The sequence below is a fragment of the Jatropha curcas genome, chromosome 8, assembly GCF_041381405.1.
Source record: "Jatropha curcas cultivar XTBG-Jc1 chromosome 8, XTBG_Jcur_1.0, whole genome shotgun sequence".
NCBI lineage: Eukaryota > Viridiplantae > Streptophyta > Magnoliopsida > Malpighiales > Euphorbiaceae > Jatropha > Jatropha curcas.
Genome location: NC_143158.1, coordinates 3,274,809 through 3,300,922, shown reverse-complemented (window position 1 = coordinate 3,300,922; position 26,114 = coordinate 3,274,809). Strand labels below are relative to the sequence as shown.

At 34.6% G+C, this 26,114-nt stretch overlaps 3 protein-coding genes across 3 annotated transcripts; 2 read left to right on the top strand and 1 right to left on the bottom strand.

Annotated features, from left to right (window-relative positions):
• Nucleotides 1-2,137: 2,137 nt before the first annotated feature.
• TES (ATP binding microtubule motor family protein) lies at nucleotides 2,138-8,721 on the top strand. Its single transcript, XM_012221739.4, has 15 exons — nucleotides 2,138-2,428; nucleotides 2,881-3,144; nucleotides 3,328-3,417; nucleotides 3,536-3,636; nucleotides 3,968-4,081; nucleotides 4,164-4,245; nucleotides 4,576-4,643; nucleotides 4,931-4,990; nucleotides 5,066-5,190; nucleotides 5,529-5,727; nucleotides 5,978-6,112; nucleotides 6,305-6,394; nucleotides 6,474-7,388; nucleotides 7,845-8,149; nucleotides 8,256-8,721. The coding sequence occupies exons 2-15, from the start codon at nucleotides 2,916-2,918 to the stop codon at nucleotides 8,581-8,583; spliced, it is 2,841 nt and encodes a 946-aa protein (XP_012077129.1). The 5' UTR covers nucleotides 2,138-2,428; nucleotides 2,881-2,915; the 3' UTR covers nucleotides 8,584-8,721.
• Nucleotides 8,722-9,351: 630 nt separating this feature from the next.
• Nucleotides 9,352-12,361, top strand: EIF3K (eukaryotic translation initiation factor 3K). Its single transcript, XM_012221737.4, has 8 exons — nucleotides 9,352-9,622; nucleotides 10,301-10,357; nucleotides 10,472-10,522; nucleotides 10,627-10,689; nucleotides 11,061-11,111; nucleotides 11,189-11,255; nucleotides 11,725-11,807; nucleotides 11,898-12,361. The coding sequence occupies exons 1-8, from the start codon at nucleotides 9,491-9,493 to the stop codon at nucleotides 12,099-12,101; spliced, it is 708 nt and encodes a 235-aa protein (XP_012077127.1). The 5' UTR covers nucleotides 9,352-9,490; the 3' UTR covers nucleotides 12,102-12,361.
• Nucleotides 12,362-13,085: 724 nt separating this feature from the next.
• Nucleotides 13,086-25,769, bottom strand: LOC105638028 (Phosphoinositide phosphatase family protein). The gene is made up of 16 exons (XM_012221736.4): nucleotides 24,928-25,769; nucleotides 24,070-24,274; nucleotides 23,812-23,977; nucleotides 23,043-23,265; nucleotides 22,447-22,523; nucleotides 21,369-21,556; nucleotides 21,194-21,291; nucleotides 20,902-21,035; nucleotides 20,648-20,776; nucleotides 18,665-19,025; nucleotides 18,052-18,173; nucleotides 16,865-16,978; nucleotides 16,317-16,505; nucleotides 14,791-14,946; nucleotides 14,117-14,228; nucleotides 13,086-13,726 (listed from the first exon to the last, which is right to left on the bottom strand). Exons 1-16 carry the CDS (start codon nucleotides 25,039-25,041, stop codon nucleotides 13,607-13,609), a joined length of 2,508 nt encoding a protein of 835 aa, XP_012077126.1. The 5' UTR covers nucleotides 25,042-25,769; the 3' UTR covers nucleotides 13,086-13,606.
• Nucleotides 25,770-26,114: the final 345 nt, after the last annotated feature.

Sequence of the window (26,114 nt, the reverse complement as noted above, 5' to 3'; positions counted from 1 at the left end):
CAGTTGCCATAATGTAAAATGCATACAAATGGGCAAAATCCCTATCGTGATTTATATTATAAGCTATCACTAAAATAACAAATGCAATATGTTATGGATAAGAGCTATCTATGACACGACAAATAATTGATCCAGTCACCTTTTATTTTCACAGCTGATGAGACACAAAAATAATAATAATAAAATTATTTTTAAAATTATTGATAGCGATATGAACGATGCTTATTTTCATATTTTGGAAATTAAATTGAAGCATGCAGTGATGATCTAATCTTAACCTAGAAAAAAAAAAAAAAAAAAGGAACAGCACAGAAAATCTGCATATGTAATATAGTAGTATAATGGAAGAAAATTAATTTATTTTACAATTTAATTCATTTAATTAACATCGAAATTTGTAATTGTCATTTCTTATAAATATTTTTCTATGGATTGAACTTTGACATCGCATAGATTGTCTGCTAAACAGTAATATTTCATTTCCAAGTATTGAAAGATATTCTAATTCTATCTTTCTTTCTTTTTCTTTTTTTTTTTCCAATTTAATTTGAGGTTATAAGCTTATTCTCTATTTATGTCTATTCACTCTCCAATGTCCTAAAGAAGGCTAATGCATAGAATTTGGCACAAAAACTTAAAATTTCAATCATATCAATCGAAATTTTACACGGTTAAGAAACCAGCTGGAGAAAGCTTATGACTCAAATTCTCATTCATTGGATCACTATCTTAGCTAGCCCTAATGAACGGTGAAGAATGAAAGCAAGAACAATAGTGCTCCAAAACAAGAAAGAATACAATAACTTATCTGAAATGCTTGTTGGGATTTACGGGACTCATGCTATGTGATGTGAATTTGACAATTGCTTGTTAATAATATCATTCGATTCCTTTTAAATCTAAAAAGTTTTGTCTCTAAAAAAAAACAACTTTTAGTAGCTTTTCTGACTTCGTCACATTTTATGGTTGGTTTTTTAAAGCCGGTCGCTATTTAAATGATTCTCAGCACATTACGCGGTCTAGATCTACATTAGGCCCCAGAATTGACATTTGTGGCTGGCCCATCACCGAAATGTTGCTCTCACAGTTTTATTTCTAGTTTGTCCCTATCTAACTTTGGGTTTCAACGTTCTAAATGATTAGTTACTAGAAGGCCCAATTTTTGGCCCTTAAAAAACTAGCTGGTTTTGTTGGTCGAAGTTTGAGTTTCTAGAAATGAAAAACTATTGAAAAATAAATAAATTGATTCTTAAATCATAATCATGATATTTTTAAAATTATTTCAGAGGTCCCTAAATTATAATTTTATTAACACTTTAATCTTTATGTACAAAAAGACCAAAGTATTAATAAAATTATAATTTAAGAACTTCATGATTAGTTTTACCGTAATTACTATAAAAAAAATGACCTAATTGTTAACAGAGCATAAATTAGGAATCTTATATTTGTTTTTGAAAATAAAAATCTTAACTATAGTTTAGGGATTAATTTTTAATTAATTTACTTTAACTTCATTTTTCTATATAAATCGATATATTGCAGCAAAATTAAATAGCAAAGATAAATTTGACAATATAATATGGTAAAAAATTATGTCAATATTTATAAAACTAAGATCATTTTCTTAATCAATATATCTCTTTTAATTGTTTTTTACACTGGTTAAAAGTGTTTTGTATTAAGAAAAATAAAATAAAACGAAAAAACAAGCTTTATTTCAAAATAATAGTTTACATTATTAATTTGGAGTGTTCTAACTAAATTATTCACTTTATTTTATTAATTAATGTTAATAGGTCAAAAAATTATTTTATCAACAATACCTTACATTACCCTTTCAAAAAAAACAATACCTTACATTATTCATATCTACTTTTGTATTACTTTTATATTAGAAAGTATATTTAATGAACTAATAGAATATATTTCATCTAAACTTTTTTTTTTTTTTTTTTTTGTGAAGTTTTTATATTAAGATAAATAAAGTATTAAAATTCTATTTTTATTTTATTTTCATAATGATTACGAAAAGTTAGAAAATGTTAAGAAAATCCAATCCAGTTGGAGTCTGACGTTAATTTCGTACACGTGTACATAATAATCATGGCTATGGCCGTCGACCCTGCCAATTCAAAAATATTAAATGCTTTCAGGTGCGCTCTCTGTACGGAAGAAGACGAAATAGTAACAGAAGTAGCCGTTAGATCTTCTGTTTGTCTCTCTGCTTGAACCCCTAACTCCTCAAGGAACAGCCCCTTTCAACTTGTGCTCTCTCTCTTTGCTGTCCATTATTCACAGCCGGCGGTTACTATCTATTCTTTGCTTTGCATTGCTTTTTCTGTCTCCCTACCGACGCATTGTTGATTTTCCGGCCTGTCTAAGAAGTCACCCCGCTCGATCAGTTCTCGACGACTTGATCTTCACTGTAAGTCGGTGATTTGAGTTTATTCTATTTCTACTTTCTTTTTCTTGGAAAATCTCCTGCTTCAAGTAATTTTTGTTGGATTATTAAGTATCGTCTAAAAATAGAAAGAAAACATGTAATGTAGTTTTGTTTGAGTTGCTGTAGTTTCATTTGACTTTTTTTTCCAAGCTATAAGACGTTCTGGTATGTAGGTTTCGTGCATATCTCGATAATTTCTGTGGCTTATTCATTTTGATTATCTGTATATATATATTTTTCAATTTATGAGCTCACTTAGGGTTTCTACTCTCTGGTCAAAATTTTTTTTGAATTTTTATTAATGAATTGTTTAACTGAAATCATACATGAAACTATAACGTCTCCTTAATTAATCACGGTTAATTGCTAATACAAGAATCGAGATGTTAATTTTTTTTTTGGCTAATTTGAATTGAAACTTATAAAGTGTTCAGAATCTTAATGCAAGGGAATAGTTACTAAAGCAAAAATGGTTGGAACGCCTGCAACGCCAGCATCTAAAATACATAGGACTCCTTCCTCAACTCCAGTTGGTTCAAAGGTTCGTGAGGAGAAGATTTTAGTTACTGTTCGTCTAAGACCGTTGAGCCGTAGAGAACAAGCATTATATGATCTTATTGCTTGGGATTGCCCTGATGATCGCACCATTGTGTTCAAGAATCCAAGTCTTGAGAGGCCAGCAACATCATACACGTTTGGTATATATTTAAATGATTTGCTGTCCTTATATTGTTCCTACTAGTTTGATTCAACGAGGGTTTTAAAATCAGCTTTAATATTATGCAACTAGAATTAGCAATAGTGAGTGTGTTGTCAAGTCTTGATTTGAGTTTGTAATTGACTTCTTGTTTGTCCCTTTAATTTATATTTGCATATTACAGATAAAGTTTTTGATCCTGCTTGCTCAACTCAAAAAGTTTATGAAGAAGGGGCTAAGAATGTTGCTCTGTCTGCTCTTATGGGAATTAATGGTAACTATCACGTTTAGCTGGGATATCTGAAAGCACGACTTTATTTTCTTTGTGATTAGTGTTTTCTTTGTGTAATTTGCCGATGAATACTGATTGTTGCGCTGTTAACCTCTTGCAGCAACAATCTTTGCATATGGGCAAACTAGTAGTGGCAAGACGTTTACCATGAGAGGAATCACTGAAAATGCTGTAAAGGATATCTATGAGCACATAAAAAGTGTGAGTTATGGCTTGTACTGAATATTGTCAATTTTTCTTCCAGAATGCTGTCCTAAGTAATATAGAAGAATAACATTAAAGTAATTGCAATATCTTGTTTAAATGTCATGCTGGATTTTAATATATAATATACTATTATATCATATATTAAGTGGCACTCATTACGAGTTAGCAATCCGATGGATATTTGTCATGCATTAAAGGCCTAACAATTTTTTAAATAACAATCAAAGTAATTAACAGTGGAATTTTTCGTGGTGCATGACATATGCGTTCAACAATTAAGATTTGAGAAATTGTTGCACTTCAATTTGCTCCTTCTATCATACAGACTCAGGAAAGGGCGTTTATCCTCAAAATATCAGCCTTGGAGATCTACAATGAAACAGTTATAGACCTTTTGAATCGTGAATCTGGTCCTCTAAGGCTTTTGGATGATCCCGAGGTATGTATTAAATATGCCCAACACAATGAGAAAATGGCAATTTCTCGTTGTTTAATGTTAATGTTCTTTTTCCGGAAAACAGAAAGGAACCATCGTGGAAAAGCTAGTTGAAGAAGTGGTCAAGGACATTCAACATTTAAGGCACCTGATTGGAATTTGTGAAGGTAATATATTATTTATATGTGTTATGACTCGTTGATGTAGGTGCATTAATTACTATAATAATATTCATAATCAAGGCTTGCTTTTTGTTTCAAATATGGAGAAAAGATAGGAGATTTTTAGATTTTCAGCAATTGATAAGAATACAGATATACATACAGACACAAACATGTGTATCTATTTATGCATAATATCGTCTTCACTCAGTCCTGTTCCCCATTAAACTAGTCTCCAAATTAGTCTTTTCTCCCTTGTCTTGTGTCATACCCACCATCTGTAAAATAGCAATTGCTTATCCTCGGTCCTTTTTCCTAAAACACGTAACTCTGCAGCTCAAAGGCAAGTGGGAGAAACTGCTCTTAATGATAAAAGCTCAAGATCACATCAGATAATACGGCTGGTGAGATTAATTTATATTCTATTAGTTTCTTAATCATGCTTTGATGATGCTTTCTCCTTGCACCCTTGCTTATCAATCAAGCTATCATTGACTTCATATATTTTTGGATCTTTCTAACTGCTCTATTATAAATAGCCTTCTTTCTTTCTTCTTATGTGGCTTATTTTCATGGATAAAAAGGATGGGCCATTGCATTCTTTTTGCTTTTAATTTATCATCTTCTAGCCAAGTGTCCAAGCATGACATTAACATTTTTATGCTGCATGAATTACCTTTTTGAATGACAGACCATTGAGAGCACTCTCCGAGAAAACTCAGGGCGTGTAAAATCCTTCTTAGCAAGTTTGGTATGCCTATAACTTTCTCCATAACCAGGATTCGTAATAGTAAGATTCACTCACTGAAAGACTGGAACTTTACAGAATCTGGTGGACCTCGCTGGAAGTGAACGTGCCTCTCAAACAAATGCAGATGGTACAAGATTGAAGGAAGGAAGTCATATTAACCGGAGCTTGTTGACTCTCACAACAGTTATTAGAAAGCTAAGGTTAGTCCAAATGCAGAAACAATACATATTGAAACCATTGAAGCTTCTTATCCTGTATCACTGTCATGATTCTGTTCAATTCACAAAATATAACTTATAAACTTTTCTCTATTGCTCCTCTGTTTCATATAAAGATGAATATTGACATTGTTTGCCTTGAAACTTATCGTTATTAAACCTTTTGTCAAGTTGCATTTTTTCTCATGAATTAATAATGATAGGAGCTTGTGTGCAATATCATTCCATGATCATTGGTAAATGCTAGGAAAGTTTAGCATTATAAATTGGTAAAACTCAGGTAATTATGTTCTTGGACTTACCCCCTTTTCTGTTTACAGTGGTGGGAAGAGGAGCGGTCACATTCCATATAGAGACTCGAAACTCACACGGATATTGCAGCATTCACTTGGGGGTAATGCTCGAACGGCAATTATATGTACCATGAGTCCAGCTTTAAGTCATGTGGAGCAAACAAGGAATACCCTTTCATTTGCGACTAGTGCAAAGGAGGTTACCAACAATGCTCAAGTAAACATGGTATGCTGATTTGAGTCATTATACCTATTTCTTTTAAGTCATAAATAGGCTTGAATTATGCAAAAAAGTTCCCCAATCACATGTGATATATTTGCTGGATGGCCATTGATGGTGTCACCTTGAATCAACGCCTTCTTCTGAAACTCTAGTAGATATGCTGCATCAATGCAGTCTTATAGTAAGTATAAGGCTTATTTACTGCATTACTCATAAAAGTTGGTTTTGATGTTAGAAAAACCGCCTGTTTCAGGTTGTTTCAGACAAGAATCTACTTAAGCATTTGCAGAAGGAAGTGGCCAGACTTGAAGCAGAGCTCCGAAGTCCAGAGCCTTCGGGTTCTTGTTTGAAAACATTACTAATTGAAAAAGATTTGAAGATTGAAGAGGTATCCATCCAGACATTTAAATTTCTTGAGCAACTGGTGCATTTGTTCCAATTTGATTATTAGGTTAGTGTAATAGCTTTCTATTCAATTGTTGTTACCTAACCAGCAATAGGAGGTCAAAAAAGTTCCAGAGGTACGTGTGCTTCTTTCCAATTGTGTGGGTTTTATCTGTAAATAACTTCTGATTCGCAGATGGAGAGGGAAATGAAAGAGTTGAAGCGCCAGAGAGACCTTGCCCAATCCCAGCTTGAACTAGAAAGAAGAGCACACAAGGAGCAGAAGGTGCTATAGCAACTACTATTGCATTCTTTTTTCACCCTCTCCATTTACAGTGCTCACCTCTAAGTTATGGCATTTCCAGGGTCAAAATCAGTGTGGTCCCTCTAGCCAAGTAGTCAGGTGTCTTTCTTTTCCTGTTGAGGATGAAGCAGCTATAAGTAAACATACTCCAGAAACAAGGCAAAGAAATATAATTGGAAGGCGGGCGATGATTAGACAGTCAGTCACTTCTACGGATCCATCCATGCTTGTTCATGAAATACGTAAGCTTGAACAGCTGCAGAGGCAACTAGGTGAGGAAGCAAATCGAGCTCTTGAAGTGCTTCACAAGGAGGTTACTTCTCACAAACTGGGGAGTCAAGCAACCACAGAAACCATAGCAAAGATGCTGTCTGAAATCAAGGACATGCAAGCTGTTAATTCTGTTCCTGAAGAAATTGTGATTGGAGACAAGGCCAACCTGAAGGAAGAGATCACTCGTTTAAACTCTCAAGAAAGCACCATTGCATCACTGGAAAGGAAGCTTGATAATGTTCAGAAATCTATAGACATGCTGGTTTCCTTTTCAAGTAACGAGGAGACTCCAGAATTCAAGTCCCAATTGAAGAAGAAGAAAAGCTTTCCTTTTGTACTGAGCAACAGTTCAAACATGCAAAATATCATACGGTCCCCATGCTCGCCTCTGTCTTCTTCTCAAGGAGTGGTGGATAATGAAATTGAGAACAGAATTCCTGAAAACATTAATCCAGTGTCTGGCGGTAGTATATTAGCTAGGACATCTGAGGCTACTCCACGAAAGAGTGACAAAACTGGTAACTGTACCTCGTCAAGGGAGGGAACTCCAACCTTGCGATCAAATTCAGTGAATGTGAAGAAAATGCAGAGAATGTTCAAGAATGCCGCGGAAGAGAATATAAGAAGCATTAGAGCTTATGTTACTGAGTTAAAAGAAAGGGTGGCAAAGCTACAATACCAAAAGCAGCTGCTGGTTTGCCAGGTGAAAATTGTTTCTTGGCGTTAGAATGCCCCCCATCTCATATTTATTTACATTCCACGTATAGTTTTTACTTTGAATTCAATTTCAAGGATAATTTGATGAGCCCTACTCGCAGCAGTATCATTTAGTTAGGAGTGTTAGTGGCAGAATACTCTTTACTAAGTAGATTGGATATTGCCACTTAAACATAGATGATGCAGTCTTGTGGCCATAAAGAATGAGAACTAAAAATGTGTAGTCATGCTGTGCATCATCAAAATTCTTACTTCATCACCCTTGTTATTGTAGAAGCTTACAGAATTGGTGATATTCTGTTGGTTACACAATGAACTAAACCACCCACTAATTGACCAATTATTTTTATTTAGGATTTTCGCAGTATCTATTAAGGTCAAATAATTTTGTGGCTTGGTCATTATGTTGAATTCAAGCACTTTTATCTCTTATCTTGTTCAGGTGTTGGAGCTAGAGGCAAATGAGGCTTCAACCACTGAGGCAAGTGTTGCTGATCAGTCTCCCATGCCATGGCACTTGCTTTTTGAGGATCAAAGGAAGCAAATTGTTATGTTATGGCATTTATGCCATGTTTCAATTATACACAGAACACAATTTTACCTGTTGTTTAAAGGAGACCCTTCTGATCAGATATATATGGAAGTTGAGCTTAGACGGTTGTCATGGTTGGAGCAGCATTTATCAGAACTTGGCAATGCAAGCCCTGCACTCTTAGGCGATGAACCTGCAGGCTCAGTGTCATCAAGGTAAAACAAATGTCCTAAATTTTCAGTTACATATCGCTTCCTGGATTTGTTTTTGATTAACAATCATATGAATTGCTGATCGTTCATAACTTGGTGTTGAACACAGCATAAAAGCTCTTAAACAAGAAAGGGAATATTTAGCTAAGAGGGTGAGTTCAAAGCTAACAGCAGAAGAAAGAGAGATGCTTTATGCAAAATGGGAAGTCCCACCGGTTGGAAAACAAAGGAGGCAGCAACTAGTGAACAAATTATGGACAGATCCTCTCAACATGAAACACATACAAGAGAGTGCTGAAATTGTTGCCAAGCTCGTCGGCTTTTGTGAATCTGGTGAACATGTTAGCAAGGAGATGTTTGAGCTAAACTTTGTAAACCCTTGTGATAAGAAGACATGGATGGGCTGGAATTTGATATCAAATCTTCTGCATTTGTAATTGTAGCTAAAAGACTTGGTTATCAACTTCATTTTTTCGGCAGACAGACTGAATCATTATGTACATCTCTATCGTAAGAAATTACTCTGTTGCTTGTAAATTACTTCGGCAGCAGAAATGAAGATGAGTTAGTTTAAAGTTGTTCCCGATGTTTCAGTATTTATATACAAAAATCTTAGAATCAAACACCATGAGGTTGGGTTCGAACAATTTATTTGAAGTTGAAGGTTTTTGGGATTTCATAATTTAGTTTGTATGTACCTGTAGGTATTGTTTTAGTTGGATAGATTTGAGTGGAAAATATGGATAGAAAACTGTTATTTTCAAATACATATTGTAAAATTTCATTGTAATGCATAAAGCAATTCATAAATTTCAAAATTTGAACTTGTGAAAAATTTTGGAAAGATGAAAAAATAAAAAATTCCCAGACGACATAATGTTTCAGTGTAACACGGAAAAGCGGGATCCCTAAACAAACAAAAAACGGGAAATACATTGCAGAAACGACAAGGCTTTTGAAAAAGACGCAACGCTTCGGCAGTCTGTCGTCTGTGCTTGTACTCGTCGTTCGAAGACAGGCCAAATTGCTCGTCAATCAAGCATGGCCTTTTTAGTAAATTTACTGTTATTGTAAAAGCATCGACTGGTCGTTTTGTCGATAAGGTACAAGTAGATGAATGTCTTTTTGCCATATTAAAATAGAGAAGAAGGGGCGAATATGTCTTTTTGCATGTTCCATCTTTATTGCCTTTAACCTAAAACCTCTGTCCGTGAGACTCCGACGAAAGAAGCTAGAAGCCCCTCTCTCTTTCTCTAACGCAGCTGAAGATTGAGATTGGGACTGAGCAGTATATTGACCGAATAACATCAGAGCTTTACTATTTTAGAATAGAAAAGGCTAAAAATGGGAAGGGAGAGAGAACCCCAAAAGCTGCAGCAACAGCAGCAAGTCTCCTACACTGTCGAGCAGCTCGTAGCCGTCAATCCCTACAATCCAGATATCCTCCCCGATCTCGAAAACTATGTTAATGAACAGGTCTTTCTCTATACAGAGGATTAATAGTGCTCTCGATTGCTTCAATTTGATAAAAATTGACTATGCGTTTGTTAATTGATGTTTGTATACATCTTTATTAGCTGTTTGGTTGCCGAGAAAAGGAAAGAAAATCGAAAAATTGAATTTGTGTCTTTGCGGAATCAAGTTGCATTTACATTAACATTTATTGTCAATTCACACAGTGGCATATGCTCGAGCCGAAACGTGATTTAGATGATAGAAACTAGAATATATTAATGTGGAAGTTAATCAAATTGCTAATTGTCATCTGCTTCCTGATTTATTTTTCATTGTCCCCCCAACTGAAATGAATGTTCCTATTTCACATCGATGTTTGATTTTAATGTCTCGATTGCTGAATTTTCAATGCTATGTGGAGTTGCTTTTGCATCTAAAGAGTGCGTCTAGTGACCTCTTATTTTGATTTTAGAGAACTTTAGGAAATTTTTGGTAAGTTGTGAGAGTATAAATTAAAAGGTGCTACACCCTAAAAGTGCAAACAGAAAAATGAAAATGAACCGTAGTTCATATAGTTTTAACAATTGCAGAGGTTAGTCCCTGTGGATTAGGGCACGTATACTCTGTTGATATGATAGTTGTACTTGCAATGGATTTGTTTACCAAAAATGCCAATATTAAAAGGGTTTTGTATAACAGGTTTCATCACAAACCTACAGTCTGGATGCGAATCTATGCCTTCTTCGCCTATATCAGGTCTTTTTTTTTTTTTTTTTTTTGTACATTTTTTTCTTACATGTTTCAGTTAATCCATAAGAAAATGGCTTATTAGTTATTAACGTGGCATTATGTTTCTTGTTGTTGCTATAGTTTGAGCCAGAGAGAATGAGCACCCAAATTGTTGCTCGCATCTTGGTTAAGGTCAGTTTTATCCTCTGCCTAAATGGCTTCAACTTCTTTGCAGTTTTTGGGTTTTAATGTGTTTCTGATATTTTTCTTTTTTACATTTCTTTTCCTTTAACCAGGCATTGATGGCAATGCCAGCTCCAGATTTTAGCCTTTGCCTGTTTTTGATTCCTGAACGAGTGGTATGATTCTGTTGATTTGTTCTTACTCTTGGCACATAATTCATGATGACTAGTTTTGCTTGCATTTGGACATCCAATAGTTGTACTATGACCCTGTTTGGGGAAGCATAATGAAATCTAAAATGTATTTCCAATGTAATATTACATTCGAAATGCATTTGATTACATTACATTTCATTTACAGCTCACCAAACAAAGCCTTTGCTCATCCTATAGATGTGAATATATGTAAATATGCAGATGTGTTGGTGGCTTTGGATACTGTGTTTTTGGGCTCTCTTCATGAATTTCATCTTACTAACAACTTGTTCCAGTTTTGAGTTCAGTTACTGTTGTTAGTATTCATGACACATATGTCTTTTGTCTGTCAGCAAATGGAGGAACAGTTCAAGACATTGATTGTTCTCTCACATTATCTGGAGGTATGTCTTGCTGTATTACTTGACTCTGGTTTATGTGGGAGAGTGAAAATTTTAAATATCTACTTCTTCATCTGCAGACGGGAAGGTTCCGCCAATTCTGGGATGAAGCAGCCAAGAGTCGCCACATTGTTGAAGCTGTGCCAGGTAAAAATGAATTGTGATAGCTCCTGCTGTTCTCATTAGATATATCTTTTTGGTTTCTGTTCTCAAGTTGGAAATGTCATGTTGAAAATTTTACCATTATGGAGAATATTATTATGTTGACATGGGTGGAAATTTTAAGAGAACTTCACAATGTTGACTTTGGAGATTCCACTTTATAGTAATTAATCTGGTATGTGTCTGAACTATCTTTAGAATGGAATGCCTGTGCCACACTACAGCAAAAGCTGTGCAGAATGGATTGTGTGTTTCACTGGTGTCTTCTAGCAATTGAGGCAAGACTGTGTGCTTTACAGTTGTTTATGAGTAGTCCATTTTGCCCTAGAATTAGGGGGTCTGGCTTGCTGTTGTTGTTGCCCTGGTCCTCATACAGCTGCAGTGATTGGCATGACAAATGTCTATTTTGTTTCTGCGTGTGTTTATTGTGGACTTACAAGAGGACCAAATGCAGGTTTTGAGCAAGCAATCCAAGCATATGCAATTCATCTGCTTTCTCTGACTTATCAAAAGGTTCCCCGTTCTGTTTTGGCTGAGGTATGCTTCTACTTCGTGTTAATACGTTACATGTTTTGAAGCTATGATCCATTTTACCTAACCATCAAAGGTTCTTATATTATGTAACAGGCTATCAACATTGAAGGTTTGTCATTGGACAAATTTCTCGAACAACAAGTGGCTAATGGCGGTTGGATTATAGAGAAGGGGCATGGCAGGGGCCAACTAATTGTCCTTCCCGGCAATGAATTTAACCATCCTGAGCTGAAGAAAAACGCGGCAGATAGCATACCATTAGAACATATCACTCGAATCTTCCCTATTCTTGGTTGAACTCTTTCTAGGGACCAGGAATTGTTTGAATTTGGTCTTGTCCTTAGTTTTACATTGTCTGCATCTCCAAATCCACAGTATCTCATGCTTACTGCTTAATTATGAAACTTGTTTTTTGTTTTCACATTTAAGTTTCAAAGTCCAGAAACAAGATAGCAAGATTAAGAACTTGATGTTCGTCATTACAATTCTTTATTTTATCGATGCATGTATTTAGTTTAGTTTAGAAATCAAGTTTTTATACCATTCTCTCTTTGAAACGAACTGTGAATGAGTGGATTCCAGTGATGGAAAACCAAAGGCAGAAATCTCATGATATGCAAAGGAAAGAAAATAATAGAAGGAAAATAAAGAAATTTATTTCACAGTAAATAATATAAAATTTTCTTTTTTCAATTCATTCATATATTGTTTTTCAATTTAGAGAATTTTGTGGGTCTGAAAAAAAATAAATCATAAATGAATCTCTTTACAGTGTAAAAAACTCTGGCATTTACTTCAATTAAAAAATAATATTTATTAAATATTTCAATTTATAAAATATTCTTTTTGAAAAGGATAAAATATTTTTATTTACATTATTAATTTGTAAGAATTTAATAATAAATATAAATATAAACATTATTATTTGAAAATTATAATAATTATATATTAAATTAATATTTTATATATATAAGATAAAAACACTAGAAAAACTTATTTCACCCTCGGTACGCAATAAGCGGTCCAGTTTTTTGAATTTCCAAGTATTTGAAAAGAATAATAATCCCAATGTTTTGGGACGTAAAGGATTTAAAATGTTCCCCGCGCCTAAACACAGCAACAAAAAGAGAAGAACATAGAGGATTTGAACTCTTACTGCGCGCAATAATGTCATGTCGAGTTGCTGATGCAATGCACCAACGATGATTTTTTTTCTTTTAGAAAAAAATATGGACTTCACAGAAGCTTCTAACAGGACACCAGAAAATCCAAGCTCTAGGATTTGGATGGCTTAAAGATAATATCAGTCCTATATAATTGTAGGTTTTTCCTCCAAACAGTTGCTGAATTGTTAGTTTCACACTTGACAACAGATAAACACAGAAAGGAAATAAAGAATCAATGACCTAATATTCTTCTAGAAGTGGAGCCCTCAAAGAGCAGAGTAAATATATTTACAAGATCGAAAACTAAGAAGCCTATGACTGGCCCGGGACTGAGAGAAGGAAGAGCTCCAGAAAGAATGTTTTTTTTTTTTTTTTCTTTTTAAACTGTTGGCTATTTACTCTTTATACTTCATTTCGGGTTCCATCGAGGTTTTCGTGATGGAATCATTGCCAGGAGGATGGATGATTTCTTCAATACATCATCAGCGTTTCTGCTCTCCCTTCAATCTTGCCATCTCCCCACGGTCTTGTACCGTCGCTAACCTGTCTATATCTATAGATCAGCTATATTTAGTGCAGGCTGAGTCAATTTAGTGAAGGAATAAATATTAATTCAGGTGAAATGTGTGTTGAGCTTCAATGGCAGAGCGTTTCTCCATAGTTTACCCACTGCACGAAGCTATCTGAGTATTCCTCGAGGATATGGGTATTCTGTGGAGTACCGTATGATAGCTCTGTTCCCGTTTGCTGCCTTATCTGTATAGCACAAACGAGAAACGAAGGTCAAATTAACATCAAGTTGTTACAGCAACACCATAATATTTCTTTCTCAAACTTTAAAGAAAATAAAACACCATCCAAAACCATCTATTAAAACAGTAACGGACATGGGACCAATGATAGTAAGCAATCCACATATCAGCCACCTGTTCAAACGGTCCATATAACTAACTGCATTTTCAGCTTAATGATAAAAAGAAACTACAACGAAGATCACTTTCTTTTATGGCTCTGATCATTTTATTTAGCTATCAGAAATTTTCTTCCTCTAAAAAGTTTCACTATGCTTGCTCATATCTAAAAATCTGTTATTTGATAAAGAACACCATCAAAATTTTACTATATGCACAGTTAGCAGATGCTGACCTTCACGCTGGACCCAAATTCACTAGTGGATGACGTTGTTTCACACATTATACCGTTGACAACATTATCAGAGGACAGCCCAGTAGATGGCGAGCATGTATGCACCAATGCCCTGCAACAAGTATGAAAACTGATGAGGAAACAAGAATTTTCTTGCAATAATTAGCAGATCCACAAGAAACTCTGAGTTCATAATTGGCCACTACAAGAAACCAGATACGAAATAGTTAGCATGTTAATGATGGGCATACTTATAAAAGATTAAGAGGTTCCTCCAGCTTCCAGATCCAATTACTGCCACAAGTTTGGAGAGGGTAACAGAGGTTCATGGGCATAAACGTATAGAAGGAAAAAAAAAACGAAGGTAGATTTAAATAAACATTGCAAAGAAAAGGTAAAAATTGCTTTTAGGCAAAGAAAATGATTTAATCATTAAAGAAATCCTTCAGGTCTTTGTTGTTCACATAACGTAGTTCTTTGTTCTATAAAGCCTGTTTTTTAATAGTTAAATCTTCCTGTAAGTATCAAACTTAGTTCTTTGTTCGTAAAGCCTGTTTTTTACTGGTCAAATCTTCCTGCAAGTATCAAGCAGGCCTCTTAGTTCAGGCAGTTTCTTCAATGGCTTCCAGGGAATGGCAGAGACAGTCATTAGTTTATAATTCAATGGAAAATACCTATCAAATAGCTCATCTTCACAATCTTCTGAGGAAAAGAGCCAGTCTAAATCGATAAAATTTGATTCGGTGTCGAAGTAAATGGGGTCATTTATAAGGCATCGTTCTCTTTCAACATCCCCAAAAAGCTGTTTGCAAGGCATTGAAGGAGAATACCTGCATGAAGAAATTTAACATCTAATGAGCAAAATCCAATGCAAAATTACATGGAAAATCCATATTTAGTATCAGAATGAGCATCCACTAAGTATGACAACAGATGTAGTGACTGGCACAATTAGTCTATTGATTAATTATGTAACTGGTCAAAACAAAAGGCAAACATATATGCAGAGAGTCTCTAACAAATCAGAAAACATGTTACAAGATGCTATATTGCAATTTCTGAACCTGACACGAGTAAAGGTCAATCCTGGTAACAACCCCCACCCATTTAAGGATTAATTTCCATGTTACCAAAAAATGAATACACAGGAAACATTGTCAAGTAACCTTATATGGCACAAGTTTCATGGAAAAAAACTAAAAAAACTAATGAATTTTTGCATATAAAAGAAGAATACCGCATTGATGTAAGAAGAAAAACAAATTGAAGGATATCCCTTTCTCTTAAAAGAGACCAAAAAAGCATACAAGACTCTGCCACATTGAACATCAGCTAAAAAAAGCTCCAGAGCTACTCAAAGTAGAAAGCCCATGAAAGAAGTGAGAAAAACTATTTTATCACACACTGCAAGTATAGATTGTTGCTTCTGAAGTATCCAAGCATTTCACCTCAACCAAATACAGTACTATAACAAATGCTGCACATTTCAATAATCTACAAGGATCTTTGTCCTGCCAAAATTTCTACATATCATTCTTAAGAATCCATGTATCTTTGTCCTGCCAAAATTTCTACATATCATTCTTAAGAATCCATTTGCTGTCTCCAACTCACGCAGCTTTCCACAAAAATGCGGAATAAAGGATCCCAATTATATCAAGTGTCAGCACAATGAAGAAAAACAATGATCACGAAGTGCACTTCAAGAGACAAAGCTTATTAAGCAGCCACATAAGAATCGTCACACAACAACTCGTGATAACTTTTAATATGTTATCATACTATATAAAGAACAGCACTCATAAATCTTTTTACAAACAGGAGCATTTGGATTTGGCTGATGGAAAGCAATAAACAAAATCAAATTTTATTTTAATTACACATGCAAAAAAGCAGGACAGATTGCCTATCTTACACATCCTAAAGGCGTAACCATGAAGAAACCATAGGCTGAGCCTGGCAGAGGTGCACTTCTCTACTTGGGCAAGGTCTCAAGTTCAAGTACCCACTCACCCTATGTAAACCAAACACACACACACACACACACACACACACTCACACACTCACACACGAAAAATAATAATAATAAAAAAAAAAGATGCACCCATGGAAAGTATTGATGTCATCATTTCTAAATGATATGCATCAACAAAAATTCAAAGGCATGAATCTATAAAAGAGAAAAGGTGGGCAAGAAAACCTTGAAAATCCTATGTTACTTTCAGCAGGTGATATATCAGGGGATGATTCACAAAGATTGTTTTCCGCTTCCCATTGAGTTGGCAAAGCTGGAATCGAAAATTTCTTCTGCTTGACATTCACAGCTGACATAGGCAAGGTACTTTCATGTAGAATATTTCCATCTGATAAGGACCTTTTGAAAAATGTCCTAAAAGCAAAGAACTTGACAGTTAAAAGATAAGCAGAAGCTAAAAATTTGTTCAAGCATACACGTCACTTGCAATGCAGAAAGGGGTCATTACAAAATGGAAAATATCTCCACACTATAAACTCATGCTCCAACACCCAAGCCCCACAAGCCCCCAGCAAGGGTGGGAGAAGAAAATGAAAGAAATAATGGTGAAAGTCTGGAAGATATATCTAGAAGATACAAATTAATGTGATCTTGTATAAACTCAAGTGCAAATAATCACAACCCAAGTATTATACTTGACTATAAAAACATTGAGCATTCAAATGTAAGTGTAGAGTAACATTGAGCAAATAATCAGAACCCAAGTATTATACCTTCCATCTTCATCCACATAAGTTTGCCCATTCCTTCCCACACTGTAATGCTGGTCGAAATTCAATTCCCAAAGTGCAGGTTTACCTGGTTGTGGCTGGAAGTGCCCCAAGAATCTGCTCGAATTGCCATTGAAATGGTGTCTCAGAAAAAAGACAAACATATAAATAAAAAAGTTGCAGCAAATTGCTCAAAAGGATTGTTGCTGGATTAAACAAAGGATATATAGATAATTCAGTTGTATCAACACCAATTTTTTCCTCTTAACATCCAATAAAATTTGAAAATTCCAACCCCTCTTTTGAACTTAATTCTTAGGATGAATAAATTGACTTGAAGTTAAACTCATACCATAAAACTTTGGGCAGCTTATGAGCTATTAAAGATAACCCCTGTTTTGTTATTAGAATCATACAATTCGAGTTACTTCTCATGCCCAACAATATGAATCTTGGGGCTGAATCGGAATTGAGCATCAATCATAGGCGTAACAACGGAATCGGCAAATCGTAAAAAATTAGGAATCATAACGACTCATAAATTCAAAATGATTAGGAAAACAATTGAAAAGAAAAAATAGCCCCAAGCAATACCTAACTTGTGTTTGTTTCTGAGAAACAGGTAGAAAATAGCAGAGGAAGAAAAGATAAAACAGAAGAGAGAAAAACTCAGAAATGGAAGAGAGAGAGAGAGAGAGAGAGAGAGAGAGAGAGAGAGAGAGAGAGAGAGAGACAGAGAAACTGAAGAGATATTAGTAATTCCGAAACGGCTAATCTGTCCATATTTACATCAGTGGACTATTCATACTACAATTTAATAACTGTCACATTGCAAGGCAACAACATATTTACAATTAACGCCCAAACTAATTCACACAATCACAATTACACTCCGCAAACAATCAGGTCCTAACACAACATAAGTCATTAGGTTCTCTTTTATTTTGCGTTTAGTACATGATTTTGCTAGTGAATTTTTAATGTATTTTGATAAAATTAATAGGAAATATATATACACACATATATATACATTATATATACATATATATACTATTTTTTTAATTTGATTTTGACAAGACCAAATCTTAGAATTCAATTTGATTCTGGATTCTCAATTCAGAAAAAGTGGATTCCGATTCTCTATTTGACAACTGTTATCCCAAATAAACACAAGACAGAGAACAACTTACACATTAATTGCATCTTGTTTCTCTGCATCCATGTATGCATTGCTATAATATCGCTGAAGAGTTCTGAAGAACTCCTGGGACTGGGTTGCCGCTTTCCACTGGCCTCTTCTCTCAGAGAATATCTGTACAGGATCAAGCATTCAAGACTTTCAGCATGAACAATCATATTCAGAACTAAGGGAGTGGCTTGGATATCTATGAACATTAGTATTAGACTATTAGTATCAACTGAGGAAGATTTACAAATGAATACCAAATAGCAACAAATAAAAACTGAAAGTCCTACACTATCAGTCGCATAGCATATGTAATTTATTAGGCAGAACACAAGCATTCATTTGATATCCAATTGTCTAAATGTCCGTTTTCTGCAAACTAGTTAATGAATCACTACGCCAAGCATCAATATGAGACAATTTACCATTTAGTATTTAACGAATTCTCAGACTTCAGACACTCACTCTGACCCGGATCAGATTCTATTCAACACGTCAAAAAACCTGATATACTAAAAAGCCTACATCAAAGATGCAAAGGGATAAAAGCAATCATATATAGTCACAGGAGGAGCCTAATTAGATTTTCAAACTACTAATAATTGTGTTAGAATCACCTTATTATGCGCAGCTGACCCGCCATACTGATGTGCTAGTGTGTCGCCCATTCTTTCATAGATTCTCATCAATTCAACAGCCAAAGGTGCATCAAGACCTATTTTTGGGGTATCTGTAACTCCTAAAGCATGAAGTTGGTGCCCAAGCGCAGCTAACCCATATGCATACTGCGCAACATTTGTGCGATCAAGACAGTCTATGCAATTGGTCCTAAGCACTCCTCGTTGGAATGTCGGATGCTTCATAGAATGATTTCCATTAGCAACGCCATTACCTTCATTAAGTTTCTCTAAGTCAATTGCATCCCCATTACCAAAGCTGCAAGTGTTCTGGGATGATAGATAGCCATTCTCAGAATTCCTGCATTATATTCACCATGCCCAAACATGCCATTATTAGTCTTCTTTTTTTTTTTTTTTTTGGGAAAATCATCACTAGGCATGATTAACTTACTACAAGGAAGAAACTTCAGATCAACAATGCAAAGCTCACCATAATTTCATCATAATATTCAAATATCAAACGAGACCAGTGACCTACCAACCACTCACTAGCCCAATGCAAGTATGAGAGGAGGCAATTTTTATGTCCTGGCATCATTGTTAGAATCTTAAATTTCTCTATTCAGATCATTCAATTCAATTCAGTTCTCCACCCTAGCGACTCAAATCTAGGGTGAAGTATAAATGTAACTGAGATGAGACTGAATCAAGCAAATCAGCAGCGAATGTAGCACATTGATGTGAATTGATCAATTTGGCAACTTCTTGACTTATCAAGCCTATAGGACCCAATGAGTTCAAAACTCAAATTAACTTCAGTTTTACTTTAAGAGAGCCGTTACACCCTCTCCTAATTAATTTGAACTAAGACCAAACTTTAAAAAGAAACTTTTTAACATATCCACAATGAACCAAACTTAATAACTCTTCTTTTGATAAGTTGTATGCTAAATTGATTTTCCAATGGCCATATGATTACTCCATTTTTATAAAAATGTCATAGTTTGACATATTATATTTGTTTTGCATGGATATATTTATTTTCAATTGATTTTGAGCATTCACATTGGATCTTAGGACTTGTATCACAAATCTATGGTGAAGTATAAATGTAACTGATTTGAGACTGTATCGAGCAAATCAGTAGTGAATGTGGCAAATTGATATGAATTGATCAATTTGGTAAATTCTTGACTTCTCAAGGTTATTGGACCAAATAAGTACAAAACTCAATTTAACTTCAATTTTAATGTAACAAAGCCTTTACACCCTCTCCTAAATAATTTGTACTAAGACCAAACTTTAACATACCCACAATGAACCAAACTTAATAACCTTTCTTTTGATAAGTTCTGCACAAAAGTGCTTTTCCAATGGCCATATGATCACTCCACTTTCTAAAAATGTCATATTTTGACATATTATATTTGCTTTGCATGGATATATTAATTTTAATTGAATTTGCGAATTCACATTGAATCTTAGCACTTGTATGATTCTTGATTCGCAAAATAAGGATTTAATTCTCGATTTACAGCAGTGCCAGCATAATAAAACAAGAAATATGAAAGTTGGAGTGTGAGAACACTAGCAAACACAGACACATGGAGCTAAGAATACATTTTATGAAATGATGTACAACCTTACATTTAAAAAGATTATATCACTGAAATACGCATGCTACCATCAAAGGTGAACAAAGTAAATTAATAAATATGAAAGATATTCTTGAAATTCCAGGATACAAGCACTCTCATTAAAAAGGTCTGTTGATGATAGAGGATTAGATCTCCATGATACGATGCATTAGAACTTACGTCGGAAGATGACAAGATAAACAAGAAAACAAAATATTACAAATTATAGCTAATAGCATGTGCTCATAATTTAAGTAATTATTATTGCTACTAGCAACATCAGTAATAATCTAAAACTATCATGAACGACAGTAAGTTTTAGAAATGCAATGAACCAACTTACTCAAACAAAGGCCAATTTATACACTCTTCGGATATCAAGGCTGGTGTTACTTGACAGTAAAAGAAACCTGTAAGTGCGAAAGCCGATCTAGCCACTTTGCGCAGAAGTAACAACGCTTCTGTTGCATCGCTGAAAGGTAACAAAAACAAGCAAGTCTCTTGTTGTAAGAATCAACGTATAAAATTGAGAACATTGGATGTAAGTCCATATAAAGATTAAGGAGCTAAAAATCAAGCTAAAAAAAAGACACATACTGCCGTGAATGCTTGTTTAGATCCCAGTGAAGGAATTTTAATTTCTCCTCCCCAGACAAGTCTTTGTTAATACGAGTAATAGCATTTGCAAACTCCGCACGAAGAATTGACTCTCGAGGCTTCTTTTCCCACGTCTGTTATTTAGAAAATATAGAAATATCAAGCAACGATTACGATGGTGGAATAATTTCTAACCATATTTTATTGTTTAACACCGTTTCAACACAATTGCAGCAGCACCAGAAAGAAGAACAAGGGAAACATGGGCTCCTGAACAAAAAAAGAAAATTACCTTAATCAGGTTCAAAATAATGATAGGATTTCCATATCTATTGACAAGATTCTTGAAATGTAGTCTGGTTGCTTCATAATTTTGGTCCGTCTTTGACACTGGAAGAGAGAAGAAGTTATATGAAAATTCACAATATAATGCATTAACCATGAATCCCATAAGTGCAATGACATACATATAATATCTGGTTTAAGATTCAAACGTGAGGTTTCCTGTGACCAAAATAGTGGGATAGAACCACGGTTTTGGACGACAGAACTTATTTGAATGGGAAACCCTTCGCGAACATCTTCAAATACAATTTGCTCTATCTCAACATCATTAGCTACTTTACCCTTCTCATTCACACCCCGTTTCAAATACCTAAATACAGAAGCAAACATACAGATGTGAGAGCACATGTATATTTAACTATGAGACTCATCACCAAATTCAATTACCATATAATCAAAGATGTTCACATACAGAAAAGGTAACAACCAAGCAATGACAATTTGAGATTATTATTATTGAACCTGAAGTGAAAGTACATAATTACAATACAAAACACACAAAACATTTGAACCCATACAGTAAAGTGCAACTGGACCTGGCAGTCAAAAGTTGGTAAAACCAAGTTCAAACTGTTTTCAGTATCTTGTACCTCAATTTAACCTGTTAAACACAATCAGGCTTTAGTGGCCTCTGAATTCTCAGCTGTCCAAAATATTTATTTATTTACTTATTTATTTATTTATTTTAACTAAGGCTTTTCTTTTGTTCTTTAACTGCAGGAGAACCAAATCATATCTCATAATTTTTCAATCCTCTACATATCGTATGCCTTTATTTACAGAAAGGCTAGGTCCCAGTGGACACAAGGAAGAAAAATGATTTTGCTTTGGGCTTTCAGAAACCACCCATCAAAAACATCTGGCAGTCAATTGGCAATTTTCCATCTATTAGAGTAACTTCTCGTTTATAATTGATTCTTATTTACCATAAACCCAACAACTCTGCTCTTGATTGAGTTGATGTCAAGCACAATTTTGATAACTAGGATTCTCATGCGAAACATAAAGGCTATGTTTTGTAGGGAGAAAAGAAGTGGGATGAAAATGAATTTAGCCAATAATATAGACTAAAGACATTCGAGGGAGGAAATGTATCCTAACATGTATAAAATCAAAATACATTTCCTTCCACCTTTCTTCCCCCGGAAACAAACAAGGCCAAACGGCCTTGGGAGGAAAAACTACACACTGCTAACCTACCTTGTACCAGCAAAATGGCGTGAACGTCTAGCAATGAGGGTGAGCTTGAAGTCCCGTTCAGATGCAGAAAGTGTGGCCTAAGTCAATGGAGCATAACCATTAGATAGAAGCCAAATTATGAAGATAGTGAAAGACTGAAAAAAAACTGAAAATACTATATATATAATATGGGCATATGATCACTGATAGTTTTTAATTTAACTAATAACCTCGCAAACAATGTCCTCAAACACTTATTTTGCTCACTACATAAACAACTTATTTCGGGGGAAAAAAAAAACATCTGAAAAGAACTATTTTCGTTAATAGCATAATAACAGAACACATTTAAATGTCTCATTGTCAAAAGGAAGGGCCTCAATTATTGCCTATGAAAAACAAAGAAAACTCACAGAAATAATACAAGAATAAAAAATTAAAAGTGATTTGATGTTAAATTCAGGATCTGGAAAAAATCACAACTTTGCATATGACCACTCACAATACGTCCAACTAGACAAACTACCAAATAAACCAGATAAACAATATTGACTATGCAGCTGACAAGGACAATAATAACAGATATTCATCAGTTATTTTCATCACACATTACTTACCTGTTTAAAATAGCCATACACTAATGCAACTGTCCACAAAGTATTTTGAAGGCGATTTCGTATTCCACGGGTTAAGAACTCATTCCATACAAACATTGTTTCATAAAGGACCTGGCCTGTTTCTTTATCACACAAGTTCTTTTGAAGACTACACATGACATGGTATGAGTAACTAAAGAAGAAGTCCTTTGTCAGGTCCACCGTGCACAGGAGCTTCTTGTATCTAAGTAGTCAAAGAAATAAAGGAAACCAAATTTAAAAATTTAAAAAAAAAAAAATCTCTAAAAACATATTACAAAAAGACTAGACGGGAAAATAAAATAAAGAACTAAGGGTGTTTATTTGTCATAAAGCATAATTATCCAAAATCAATGAAAACAGGTATAAAAGAATGTTTAGCAAGGCCTTAAGCTTTTCTCCCTAAATTGAAGAATTCCAACAGCATTGCCACAGATAGATAGAGGGATAAAGAGCAAGTATGAAATTCTTAGTAACGAGCTTGATAATTAAGCACTATTAACTTCAGGCATAATACTGTTCATCTAACTGTATATTGAAAAAAATAATCGCATTAGAGCCTCTGATACTAAAGTGCAGTTACAATGATGCGAAAAGATGTAATAAGTTGAAAGAAGTGTAGAAAAACAGAATCGCATAAGAAACAACTTCTTCCACCTAGAACAATGTCCACAGCACTTTTCTATGGAAATAGAAAGTTTTCTCCACAAGTACAATAGACAAAATACAAGCAGTAGAATAGACAAAATACCTGTTCTCATCCCTAGAATTAGCAATTTTAGAGTGAACAGCAGAATTTGGAAGTGGAATCATCTCACTCTTTGAAACTGCATAAACATTATGACCACATATTGTACCAATCTGTCTTCTTTCTGTGATAAGCAGCATGTAGTATGGCCCTAGAAATTTGATAAAGCCTAATAACAGAAAGCCAACACGATTTTAGCTACAGCATTGATGGTCTCAACAGTGTTAAGGGAAAAAAAAAAAACAACCAAGATCCACATACCAACAATGCCATAGCAAGTTGTGACAAACTTTAGTCCCCCAGTGGCCTTGTTTCCTTCGTGTATTCGCCTGAGCAAATCACAACATTGACTCTCTGTATATGTGGTAGAGTCTTCGCGAATATTTAGCTCAGAAGGGTCTTGTCGGTCAATCTTAAGCACTCTCCAATATGTCCTACTCTTATCCCTCCCTATCATGTAAAATTTCTGAAGCACAAATATGAGAAAAGGCATACAAATGAGTATACACCACAGTGAGGTGCAACAGACGCCCTCAAACAATCATATACATCATTAAACTAATCAAAGCATCACGTCTCCAAAAAATCATGCAGTTTAAGTGACATAACTTCGACTAAGCATCCCAAAAGAGCAAGAAAATCCATGTTTGCAAAAGAAACGTGAGTCTTTAAAATGTAAAACATTTAAATATGAAATTTTAATTATTTCATTGTATCCACCACAGCATTTAAGATTCTAGCCAACAGCATAGCACTCTGTCAATGAATTTGAAATTTCAATAATATTTACTACTAAGTCACCAAATTAAATAGAAAGAACACCAGGGCAATGCATTCAAGTCATGAAAACAATTCCAAGCTTGATTATAGCCAATCAAACGGAGGCACTTAACACTACTCCATACACTGCCAAAAACCAACAACTAAAAACCAATTCACAATTCAAAAAGCTACCTCCTCTTTCGGAAAAATAAATCAAATGTCACCATGCAAGAAAAAAAAAAGCCATCACAACAATAGCAATTTTAAGAAAAACATCATTTGAAATAAACTTTAGCATTTAAAAAGAAATCGATCAAAGAGATCTCAATCTCAACAGGATCAAAGTAAATTGAATACCGATTGAGTCTCGTAGAGCCTGAATTTCTGCATATACACCTTGTCAGGACGAGACAGTTCATGATGACTTGTACTTGGAGAGGTAGAGGTACTACCATTCTCCATCGATTCCATCCCAACCTTTTATCTCTTTCTCTCAAAATAAACAAAAATTCGGTTCCCTTCTGTTTTTAAGTTCAATTAGATCTCTCTCCCCGAGCCACAGGCTCAGGGAATTTATCACACTAGCATGCAAAAGAAAAATAAAAATAAAAATAAAAACAAATAAAATTCTCGTTAAATACAGCCAGAATCGCAGCCTTTGCATATAATGGAGCTTGGCTGCTTCAAATACAACATCCTTGACCTCGTCTATCACAGCTCCTTCCTCTTCCTTTCCATTCACAGCCAAATAAACACGCCTTAACCTTGATCCTATTCTTCCATCAAATCAAACCAAACAAGCACAACGGAACGCAATCACAGAGATCGAATACTCAAATGGTAATTCGCGCAATATTGACTATTATCATTTATATTATTCTCGAAATTGGAAGCTATATATGGAGGGAAAGGAAGAGAAGATCGAGTTGGAAACGAAATGGAAAGAGAAGAACGATCTTGGGAGGTTTCGAGAAAATTTTTTGTTTTTATTTTTACTTCTATTTTTCTAATTCTTATTTTCCTCCTCCTCCTTTCTTTTTTATTTCATTTTTTCTTCGCAGGCACAGCTAATTATTGATGATGTTATTGTTGGTTTGTTGTTTTAAGATATATAAATAGAATTAAAAATTAAAATAAGAGAGAGGAGCTCAGATCCAAAGAACAAACCAACGCCACAACTTCGGCGACCGCTCCATCCACACATTACCTTATGTCACACATATAAACTATGCTATTGCTATTTATATTTATATATACCTCGAAATATAACAATTATTAACACCAAATAAATTAATTAATACGTAATTATAGTTGTACTGCTGATTTTTCTGTCATATCTCCTAACACCGTTACATTCATTCATATTGTGGACCTAACCTAAGAACATTCACGTTATAGTCTAACGGGACAATAGTTCATCGAGCTAAATTTCAAAGACTATTTCCCAACTCTTCTGCGGTTTTAGCAGGTGGATACAGGGAAGACCATTGAATTTTCTCTTTTGAAATTTCATTTCAACGTAGATACATAACCAAGAAAAATGA